This window comes from Taudactylus pleione, unplaced genomic scaffold, assembly GCF_031769625.1.
Source record: "Taudactylus pleione unplaced genomic scaffold, aTauple2 ptg000309l, whole genome shotgun sequence".
Classification (NCBI taxonomy): Eukaryota; Metazoa; Chordata; class Amphibia; order Anura; family Myobatrachidae; genus Taudactylus; species Taudactylus pleione.
The window spans coordinates 5,574,948-5,587,359 of NW_028284710.1; the positions used below are offsets into that span (position 1 = coordinate 5,574,948).

General features: G+C 43.8%; 1 protein-coding gene across 3 annotated transcripts in view; it reads right to left on the reverse strand.

The window, feature by feature from the left end:
* AHRR (aryl hydrocarbon receptor repressor) overlaps positions 1-12,412 on the reverse strand; it is a 459,962-nt gene that overhangs the window by 12,539 nt on the left and 435,011 nt on the right. For all 3 annotated transcript variants that reach the window (XM_088442311.1, XM_088442309.1, XM_088442310.1), the window contains 2 exons: positions 10,498-10,697; positions 8,748-8,854 (listed from right to left, as the gene is read on the reverse strand). In XM_088442311.1, coding sequence (XP_088298437.1) covers positions 8,748-8,854; positions 10,498-10,697 — 307 coding nt within the window. The remainder of the gene's footprint in view (positions 1-8,747; positions 8,855-10,497; positions 10,698-12,412) is intronic.

Below are 12,412 nucleotides of genomic sequence, written 5' to 3' on the forward strand. Positions count from 1 at the left end.
ATATGGTGGTATATCCCAACACCCACCCTGTATATGGTGGTATATCCCAACACCCACCCTGTATATGGTGGTATATCCCAACACCCACCCTGTATATGGTGGTATAGCATATCACCACATTTCCTACTGTTTGAATTGTAATACTATCAAATTCCTTTCCCTTACATTTAGCATACCACCACTTTCACTTCAGTCATTGCCAACACCTTAAACTAATAATGCTCCCAGGATATCAGCACGTCTCATCTAATTTAATCTGCCATTAGGAATCCCCGAACACATTATACTAACAATGCTCCCAAACAACATTAGTTTTGCTACTACTACATTTTGCTAGCACTGGCCATGCATTCTTGGTTTACTACTACTGTACATTTCAGCATCATTTACAGTGAACTCCTGAGCAGCAAGGCCAGATTAACAATGGGGTGGATGAAGCAGCAGCACCAGGTCTCACATAAAATAGGCCAATCTTGTATTTCTAGTTTTCTCACAGTATGATGCAATATATCTATTTTTACATGGGGCTGATAATGTACACGCCCATATGGCACTGGCCACACCCACACAGTACTTGTCACAGCTCCTCCCTGTGATGTATGTAGTTCCTATTGTTCTGTGTGTATACCGGAGAAGGGATATGCTGGATCTCTTTTCATTCTGTATATACAGTAGTTAGTGTACAGTATATTTCTTCTGTCTAACGTGTTTCCACAGTTTACAGTAAAGAAGCGTATAACAACCACTATATCCACTAAGAAAATCTTCATGGACTTATTAGTCCCAGGGGACGATGTACTAAGCCTTGGAGAAAGATAAAGTACCAACAAATCAGCTCCTGTCATTCTACAGGATGTGTTTGGAAAATGACAGTTAGGAGCTAATTGGTTTGTATCTTATCTATCTCCACTTTATTCTCTCCAAGGCTTAGTACATACCTGTCAGGCTTAATACTCCCCTTCTCAGTATAGGCCTTTGAACATTTTCAGCCCCATGCCCATGTGGCCCTTCATCTGGCCCTGCTGAGCTGCCTGAATAAAACAGAACTGAACAAATTGTGATTCACTCAAATGTATACCTAATAAACAGACCAGTAAATGTAATACTTATATTTGATACATTTGCTGGAAGAAATAGTCTTGCTTTCCTTGTCATGTTTCTGCTTTAAAATAACCTTTGACACCATTTGTAAAATACTGATTACGCGGTAAACCTGCAGTACCTATAACCTCCTTATCATGGTATTGTAGTATGTATGTTTTATCTAGCAGCCACAAGCTTGCGTTTTCCATATACAAGGCAATTTGACTTTGCAATGCTGTTAAGATCAAAATGCCTAAAACTTAATTTATGTGTGGGCCCTTTGGATGTATGGGAATACTGTTTTAGTACCTTTTTTGTCTTCAGCAAATAATTTAAAAAAAGGAAATCTATACTAATATCATAAGAACGCTGTGTGTAATTTCTTACAGTCCTACCAGGAAAAGCAGGAATATCACCAGACATGACATAGATAGATAGATAGATAGATAGATAGATAGATAGATAGATAGATAGATAGATAGATAGATAGATAGATAGATAGATGTAAATATATGCTTCTATTATTATGGTCAAAGGTAGGACATTATGGGGGTCATTCATACCCACTCGCGAGCGGCAGTACGCTCGCAAGTGAGTCGATGTTCCCCACTGCGCATGCGCACGATGGAGGGAGCTCCGTCGTGCGCATGCGCGAGACCCGATGAGCGAAGGACTTTCCTTCGCTCGGAGTGTCTCATCAAAGGGGGCGTGCTGTCGATGGTGACTGACAGCACGCCCCGTGCCTGCCAGACGGAGGCGTTCCCAAGGGAACGCCTACCGTCTGAAGCCGGCCCCACTGACATCACTAGTGATGTCAGTGGGAGTTATTTGGGCTCTGATAGAGCCAAAATCACTCCTGGCCTTGTGGTTGAGAAACTCAACCGCAGGCTTTTACTCGCAGTTCCGATGGTCGCGATGGTCAAGACCATCGCAACCATCATTTTGCACGCTCGTATATGCTGTGGGTGGTGACCCACAGCTATACGAGCGTCCAGGAGGACGCTCCATATTAATGGAGGTGGGCCCTGATTCAGAGTAAGCGCTCTGGTTAGAGCGTCTGGCTCTGAATCAGGGCCTATATCTTTATAACAACAGTGTTATCTCATTCAATGATATTAGGGGTTGATTTACAAAGAATCGAGATGGTCCCGATTTGTAAAGAGATTAATCTCGGAATTCGCCAAAACTGGGGTGTTTTAATCACTTTTTATCTCTCAAATTTACCAACAGGCAGTTTGAGGCAAATCGAGTTGGCTGATGGTTAAGCAGAACGAGATATCTCCCCCGAGTATCTCGTTTTGCAGGAGATTACTCACCCGAGATTGCAGAGTTTTCTCTCTGCCTAACTCTCCCGAGCAAGCAGCCTGCACATATCAGTGAGATATGTGTAAGCTGCTTGTGTCTTTTACCTGTAAAAAACGGGTAAAATTAATTTTAAAAAAAATGACGTAGTGTCCCCCTCAAAAAAAGCCTAACCAGCCCCGGACTTGTCAGCCGGTCCTGGTTCCAAAAATGACAGGGAACAAAATGAGTAGGGTTCCATCGTATTTTAGGAACCAGCAGCAGACTGCAGTGCCAGTCCTGGTTTTAAATATATGGGGAAAAAATTGCATGGGGGTCCCCCAATATTTAAAACCAGCACCGAACCCAAACCAACCTGAGTGTAATGCCACAGCCAGGAGACCCTATTACCAGGTCTCCAGGGCCAAAGCATTCTCACCCCAAGCCAGGGATCTCAGGTGAGGTGGGGACCCCCTAAAAAAGGGGTCCCCCCTCTCTTGAAACCCCAGGCTTGGTCTGAAGCCCGGGGCTCTTCCCCGCACGCCTGGGCTGTGGGTACGGGGGTAATGTGTAAATTAAAGAAAACTATTGTTTTTTACAGTGGAACTACAGGTGCCACATGCCTTCCCTTTGGCACTTGTGGAACTACAAGTGCCAGCAGGCGGCCGGCACCCGTACCTCCACTGTAAAATAAATAGTTAAATAAAGACACAACACACCCCTTAGATAGTACAAGTTTAATACACACATACCTCAATCACACATACTTACCTGTACCAGCCGGTCTGTCCACTTGTCCCAAGTAGAAATCCATGTGCATGGCTCTGCAAAAAAGATTCTATACTCACCTACATCTTGCTCTCCATAGCATCCACAATCTTGTTAAAACAAAAAAACAACTTACAGTACCCGAACCAAGCCAAACAGATGTAAGTATATGCTGTTACATATACTTAAACCTCGCGAAATGACAGATGACCTAATCATCTGAAATTTCTCACGGGCCGCTAGCCAATCAGCAGCCGCTTTACATGTAGCGGCCGCTCATTGGCTGGTCCCCACTTCCCCTGAGATCCCCAACTTGGTGTAACCGACTTGGGGTGATAATGCTTTGGCCCTGGAGACCCGGTAATAGGGTCTCCTGGCTGTGGCATTACACCCCGGTCATTTTGGGTCCAGTGCTGGTTTTAAATATAAGGGGACCACTACACAATTTTTTCCCCCCTATATTATTTAAAACTAGGACTGGCCCTGCAGCTTGGTGCTGGTACCTAAATTACGGTGGAACCCTACTCATTTTGTTCCCTGTAATTTTAGGTACCAGGACTGGCTGACAAGTCCGGGGCTGGTTATGCTTTTGGGGGGGGGAACTCCATGTAATTTTGTTTTTAATAATTTAACCAGTTTTTTAACTAATTAAAGGTAGAAACATACAAAAATCACAATGATTTTTTTATGTTTCAGGCTAACTCGCAGTTCAGGAGGTGGAGAGTTGAAAAGTGATTTGGGCAGGGAGTTTGCTGTCATCTCACCCGAGCTTGTCATCCCGATTCTTGGTAAATTTGAGAGATGTATATTTTAGGTGAAAAGTATTTCCAATTTGCCAGATGGTGAGTTGATTCGAGTTAGCTATCGCCCCCGAGTTTTACGTGTGAGAAGAGAGAAATATCTCTCTATCTCACCCGACTTTACCTTTAGTAAATTTGCAAGATGAAAATCACCCTTAAAATCACCCGAGATTGACAACTCGACGAATCTCGATTCTTAGTAAATTTACCCCTTAGTGTTACATCTAAATGTGTATTGTTTTAGTAAAAAGGTAAACACAATCAAATTATACCTATTAAATTATGAAGGTAAAACAAAATCAAATTTAGCTAGCGTTATAATTTGACAAAATGTTGCAGTATCACTAATATACTGAATTTTATTTACATACAGTTTCAACCAAATATGCAAATTAAAATTCTTGATTTACTGTATTTGCGTCTGGTTAGAAACCATTGTTTGTGCTGTTTCGCTAAGTATTAAATTATACAATAAATGGAATTACACTTATCCAGTCAATTAAAATACTGTTGGTATCATTGTGATTACTGATTTCTGAAATAAAGCATGATTTTCAAAATCGACATTAGTAAATCTAGTAATATGCCTTAAGAAACATTTCATGTATTTAAATCTGCTTCTTTATTCACAAACACTAAGCACTCATTTGCTAATTTCAAAGTGTAGTGATCACCAGAGCCGTAACTAGAGTTTTTGGTGCCCTGTGCCAGAAAGAGCATTGGCGCCCACCTTATTTTTCAAATGGGGACAAAATGCACCTGAAAAAGGGGCATGGCTTCATGGGGAAAGGCCAGGGAAAATATGGGGAGGCCAGGAGATGCTGGGGATAAAATAAGAGGAAGCTACAAGTGAGAATAATGATAAACAGAAAATTGAAAGGCTTGAACAGTGCCCCCCTGCCCTGCGGTGCTCTGTGCGGTGGCAGAGGTAGCACTACCCTAATTATGGCCCTGGTGAACACAGGACATTTAATTTTCCATCAAGCATGCCCACTTCCTGGTCTGAGATGTACCAAGCATAAACATTTATACTACTGAAGCATACTTGCCTACTTTAATTAACTTCTCTACGGGAGAAGCCTGGAGGAGATGCAGCTGACAGGGGGCTCAGCCCCCATTGCAGCAAAAATGCCAATTTGCGGGTCCGCGAGGAGGTTTGGGTCTAAATAACGCAATTTGTGAATCTGCAAGGAGGGAGTGGGGCTAAATGTGGTAATTTGTTATTTTAGCCCCGCCCCTCCAGACCTGTGATTTCCCTGTATAAGCTCCCCATCCAGCCCACTTTACTAAAAAGGGATGCTGGAGGTCCACCTACTCTTCCGGGGGTGCGGGTGACAGCTAGAGTAGGTAAGTAGGTAATGATGGTGTATTCAGTATATTTGTCCTGGTTCACAGCATTCTGTAAGTTGTTCAAATGTTGTGCATCATTCCCAGATCTGCCAACTAACATACTCATAAAAGGTAAAAATGCTTTCCTGTATAAATCGTGTGTCCTATTAAAAGTCTGGTAAGACACCTAGTTTCCATGGTCTCCAGAGACATTTAAAATGGAAGTTCTCATGTGGCAAGGAAAATGTCCTTGTGCATAAATAGAAATACCAGTGAAAGTATAGGCCAATGCCTAATATCAGGGACGGACCTACCAGTAATATAGTAAGTGCCCCTTGAGAATAATGGGCATAGTGGATTAATATCACTGCGGAATCGATCCGCACTGCAGCGCTGGGCACTGGGCAGCCGTCACACTGACAGTGACTGTGTACTAGTCTAGCTGCCTTGCTTCCTGTTGACTGGCAGCTGGCCCCTCCCCCAGACCAGCCACCTGACATCTTACAGGTTGTGTTTGAAAAATGACAGTTGGGAGGTGATTGGCTGGCACCTTATCACTTTTCACTCTGTCTCCTAACACTGCTTAGTAAATAGACCCGAGAGGAGAGCACAGAGCAGCCGGCCGGGTCAGCCCACACATGCTGAGCAGCTGCAGCACTCTCCTGTCTACAGCAGCGCGGACTCCTCCCCAGGCGGCAACATGCAGCAGTGAGAGCCCCAAAGCAGCGCACTTTACAGAGGTAAATGGGGACTGACAGACAGAAGGGGGGGGGTGGAGTTTCTGGCATATGTGTGGGGGGTGGCACTGATAGAAGGGGGGTGTTACTGACATGTGTGAGTGTGGGGGTGGCACTGACAGGAGGGTGGAAGTTACTGACATGTGTGACTGTGGGGGGTGGCACTGACAGACAGAAGGGGGATGTTACTGACATGTGTGAGTGTGGGGGGTGGCACTGACAGACAGGAGAGTGGATGTTACTGACATGTGTGAGTGTGGGGGTGGCACTGACAGGCAGGAGGGTGATGTTACTGACGTGTGAATGTGGGGGGATTTTACTGACAGACAGAAGGGGGATGTTACTGACATGTGTGAGTGTGGGGGGTGGCACTGACAGACAGAAGGGGGATGTTACTGACATGTGTGAGTGTGGGGGGTGGCACTGACAGACAGGAGGGTGGATGTTACTGGCATGTGTGAGTGTGGGGGGTGGCACTGGCAGACAGGAGGGTGGATGTTACTGACATGTGTGAGTGTGGGGGTGGCACTGACAGACAGGAGGGGGATGTTACTGACAGACAGGAGGGGGATGTTACTGACGTGTGAGTGTGGGGGGTGGCACTGACAGACAGAAGAGGGGTGTTACTGACGTGTAAGTCTGGGGGTGGCACTGACAGACAGAAGAGGGGTGTTACTGACGTGTGAGTTTGGGGGGTGGCACTTAAAGACAGAAGGGAATGTGGGAGAATTGCTAAGAAAGAGAAGGGGGAAATGTATGGAGGTGTCACTGAGACGGAGGAATGTGAGGGGATCGCTGAGATAGAGGGAAATGAGGGAAGCACTGAGGGAGTGAAATGTGAGAGATTACGTCTGTCTGGTACAATAAAGTTTTTTTTTATTTATTGAGGCAAGGCACGCATGACGTCATTACATCATGCCCGCCGCACCACTGACAGAGGAACCAGCCACAGCGTGAAGAGGAGCAGCCAGAAGACACAGGAGAGAAAGTAAATGTCTGTAGGCTGTAGGGGACAGAAGGGGTGTTGGCGAGGGAGACACTGCGGAGCTAGAGTTGCAGAAACACGGGGGGGGGGCTGACTATTTTATGAGTCCTGGGCCCCATGATTTCTGGTGGCAGCCCTGGAGATAGACACCTGGTCATTAACAATTACAGTTATATGATATACTCTTTTGTGCTTGACTTTATATAACATGAGTAGGTAGTTGTCATGTATTCCCTAAATAAACAATACACTGATTCACTTTTAGGATTTTGGATCCTTCAATTACCTGAGAAATCTATTTATATTTGGAAAGATAGTTTATGTTCCATAAACAGATCCAGCTGACTGACATGCTTTGCTAGACATTGATGTAACTAATCAGTATGTATGTAATCTAACTAATGCTTAGCACATTTATTTTAAGATTCTTGAATAATCTCCTCCTCCATCTATCCTTCCCAGCGCCCACCTACCAACTGATCACCCTTGTTGAATATTGGGTACAGTATTAATGAGCACTGAATCAGATCCCCCTCCCACAACACACCAGTGCATGCCCTCCCCTTTGCCTGTTATTTGTCCTACCCAGTCTGTGGTGTTACTCATGGTCTAAGCCAGGGGTGGGGAACCTTTTTTCTGCTGAGGGCCATTTATATATATAACATTATTCGCGGGCCCAGTACAGGCCACGCCCCCTCCATGTGATGTCACACAGGAACGTTGCCACAATCGCCGGTGATTACAGCAATGCCCAGTGCATCCTGATGATGCTCCGGGGAGCTGTAAGGGCAGCGGTGTGACCGTCTGAAGCTTCCCAAAGATGCTCTAGGCGGCACTGCTGCATAGATTCTGGCTGCAGGGTGACAGTCTAGGCACACTGCTAGCCAGATGAGGCTAATAGAAAAAAGCTCCGAGGGCCAGACCAAATGATTCCGAGGGCCTTATACGGCCCCCAGACATGAGGTTCCCCATGCCTGGTCTAAGCTGTCAGATGCTGTGTTTTGTACTTATGCTCTATTACTCTGTTAGAATATTTTTAATGCCTTATATTATAATAACAACTATATACAATACATTTAATATGGGTTGGGTACAGGATACTGGCGGCTAGTCAAAATCCTGACACTGGCATCCCAACACCTGTCGGTAGATATCCTAAACCTCCCCCACTTCCTACCACTAACCCTCCCCTAACCCTCCCTCCCCGATGCCTAAACCTAACCTCCACCTAGTGCCTAAACCTAACCTCCCCCTCCCCGCACTCTAAACCTAACCCTCCCCCCTTAGTGCCTAACACGAACCCCTAACGCTAACCCTCCCCCCTAAAAACGCTACTTACCTTCATGGATGCTGGGATTCTGACAAGTGTCAGGATTCTAGAACCAGTATTCTAAGCGCTGGCATCCCCTTTGCTGGGATGTTGACCGTATCCCATTTAATATATAACCTAATCATGTAATATATATTGTAGCATGAACATTTCCAATACTAGTTCTATTTATAATTCACAAAGTAGCTTGTTAAACATTAATTTTATAAAATGCAACACCCCAGAAAACCCATAAAGCATAAAGTTTAAAAGTGTATTTTGTATACAGAAGAACTCTCATATAAATATGTTGCATGCTATTTGTCCTCTGCAAGCGTGTGTGGATTGGGGCACAAGTCTGCAAAATAAAGCAAATGCACTTATCATAATTTCAGTACATTCTTTCTTGAATTGCCCTGGTACATTGTAATCCCTTAGATGGGCCTGATACCTACACTTCATCTGATTTTCTGTGTTGTGCAACATATGTGGGTAGCATGCCCCCTGGTGGCTGGTCCTTCCATTGTTATCCACATCACACATTCCTGGGAAAGGTTTTGCTCTGTAGGGAAAAAAAAAAAAATCAGCTGGTAAATACTAGGATCCTGGGGTTACACTTTGCCACACAATACAATGAGGGCTATGTATCAAAGGTACGTATTACACTGTGATGTCACTTAATATAGGCTGTACCCGCATAGTGTTGTCATTTAATATAGGTTGTACCCGCATAGTGCTGTCATTTAATATAGGTTGTACCCGCATAGTGCTGTCATTTAATATAGGTTGTACCCGCATAGTACTGTCATTTAATATAGGCTGTACCCGCATAGTACTGTCATTTAATATAGGTTGTACCCGCATAGTAGTGTCATTTAATATAGGTTGTACCCTCATAGTGATGTCATTTAATATAGGCTGTACCCGCATAGTACTGTCATTTAATATAGGCTGTACCCACATAGTACTGTCATTTAATATAGGTTGTACCCTCATAGTGCTGTCATTTAATATAGGCTGTACCCGCATAGTGTTGTAATTTAATATAGGCTGTACCCACATAGTACTATCATTTAATATAGGTTGTACCCGCATAGTGCTGTCATTTAATATAGGCTGTACCGTCATAGTGCTGTCATTTAATATAGGTTGTACCCGCATAATACTGTCATTTAATAGAGGCTGTACCCGCATAGTACTGTCATTTAATATAGGTTTTACCCGCATAGTACTGTCATTTAATATAGGCTGTAGCCGCATAGTGCTGTCATTTAATATAGGTTGTACCCTCATAGTGCTGTCATGTAATATAGGTTGTACCCTCATAGTACTGTCATTTAGTATAGGCTGTACCCGCATAGTACTGTCATTTAATATAGGTTGTACCCGCATAGTACTGTCATTTAATATAGGCTATCCCGCATAGTACTGTCATTTAAGACAAAGACTGAAAAACGTAATTAATTGAAAGGGAAGGGGGGATGTTTTAAAACAGTAAATAAAGCTGACTTCATTGCAACTTCTCCATTTGTTCACTTCTCCTCTCTTTAGAAGGGTTGATGCTTCTCTCTATTAATGCTCCAGATATATATCACTGTGAATGGTTGGGGGTGCCACCGCAATTTTTTGCATATATATATATATATATATTTTATTTTTATTTTTTTCAAGGTAGCTGGCACTCTCCTAGAAAATCACCTACTCCGAGTGCATATCCCAACAAATATCAATAAGTCCAAAACTCCTAGAGTTTTTTCAATATGACATAAAACCCGGATACATCCAGATCTGTTCAACGTTTCATGATAAATATATTTTCGTCCTGACAAAGTGATGTTTATCATGAAACGTTGAACAGATATGTGTCCAGGTTTAATTTCATTTTGAGAAAACTCTAGCAGTGCCATACATGTTCCTTTTTGTGATTTGAGGTAATTTTCATTTTACCATGATAGTTTCCATTTCTACCCAGCACTGTGAGTAGGTGCACGTGCACATTAAGGCCAGAGACTAAAGTTAATATGCATGTAACAAACTATAGTTTTCATTCAACTTACTGTACTCTTAATATTGCCAAAAATACTCCATTATTGATCTTTGCTCTTATGGAAGGTATCATTTTACATTCTCACTGCCATTGCAATAACTATTACTAATAGTACAATGAGCCCAACAAATGAGATATTGGATAGAAACGTGATTTACGTGTTTTCCGTGTTGAAAGGCGCACCAGGTTTTTTCTGTGTCCTCACAAGCACGCTCTTCATTTTCATATCAGCGACAGGAGGAAGCAGAAGTGGCACGGCTATGCAGAACAATGCCATCTGTGGTGCAGGAGCAGTTCCTGGGCATCCTTTCTTCTTCTGCCCAAAGAGGAACTTCAGCTTTCCTTCAAACTGCATTGTCTGTACCACATAAAACATATTCAAATGGAGAAGTTATTATCCAACAAATGTGTAACCTAATAAAAACCTCAGGGTGTTTTTTTCATTCTTTTTTGGCCACTTTGGTTCCATTTTATTTGACTTCTTAGAATAAGCACTAAGTATTATCTGAAAGTACAACATTGTGAAAATAATAATATATAATTCGTGTGGGTGCTGCTTAAAAAAAAATCAGTGATATTGATGTTGTAATGTGACAAGGGGTGGCAGTCAGGAAACCGACGGACGTAATCCCGACCGCCGGCTTCCCGACTGTCTAATCCCGATCGAAGGGACGCCGGGCGTCGATCGCGGATAGCAGCAGGGGAGAGAAATGGTTAGGCAAGGGGAAGGGGGATTAGCGTTGGGCACCCCACCGGGGGACTTAGGTTTAGGCAGCGGGGAAATGGGGGTTAGGTTTAGGCACTTAGAGGGGGGATTAGGGTTAGGTACTGGGGGGGAGGTTAGGGTTAGGCACCCCTAAGGGAGGGTTAGGGTTAGGGGGTACAATAGGTTAGCAAATACTTACCTTAGGACGATCAGGATTTTCACTGCTGCCAGGATGCTGCTGTCGGGATTCTAACCACCGGACGCATAATTATACCAATTCCGTGACAAGTGAAATGAAAAAAAATGGCCTCAGCACAGGGGTGAGGAAAAGCTCAGCACTTAAGTTGTTAAAGAATATAAGAATATTAATATATATTAGTAGCAGCAAGAGAGTTATGTGACTAAATAAAAGTATATGGACGCATCCAGGTGTTCACTGTATATATAGATCAGAGAGCTCAGACGTGCCTTCTAACAGCCTTTGTGTATTATTTATAATCAGTGGCGGATCTTACCTATGGGCTGGCTGCGAGGCTGCAGCCCCCCCAGTAAAATCAACCACTTCAGTGAGCTAGTTCAGTCCGTGACTGCACTGTCTTCAATGTGACTGGAGGTGGCTTCCCATTGGAAGCGCCACCTGCCAGTCACACTGAAGACAGGCAGCCGCAGGGGAAGGTGTCTCCTCCCCCTGGGACTGCCAGTCCGGGCTGCAATCAGCAGAGAGCTTCCAGTGGAAGCCGCTGCTCTGCCTTTCAGGCAGCTCTAACGGGCTTCTCGAGGCTGCAACCAATGAAGCCCCAAGAAGCTGGTGTTATGCGTGTGCATGTGCGGCGCCATCGCCGCTCATGCGCATGTGCCGGTCCCGTCGCCTGCCAGAATCAATGAGCAGGTTCCGGGACCAGGGCTAGCAGCAGCCCCCCTAGGTAAGAGGGCAGGAGCCGCTGCTGATTATAATGCAGTAAAGGGGTATATAATTTCTTAAAATTCAGAGGTTTCAAATTAAGGCAAAGCAAAATGCTAGTATGCAGTTATCAGCATTTGGGTTGAGTCTTACCTTTCCTGACGGTTGTGTATTGAATGTAGAAACTGTTCCAAAATGAGCTAGGTTATAATTAAAGGACTGACACCAGGGGTTAGATTTACAAAGGCTTCTAAAAGCAAAAAGTAGCGATGATACCCATAACAACCAATCAGATTCTGTATCATTTTCTAGGATGCAATAGAGAAATGATAGGCAGAATCTGATTGGTTGTATGGGTAACATCACCACTTGTTTTTTCATTTGTAGAAACTTAAGTAAATCTTCCCACAGTACTCTCCAAATGTAAGTGATGTAAGTATATATTGTAAAGAAGTTGTTATACATA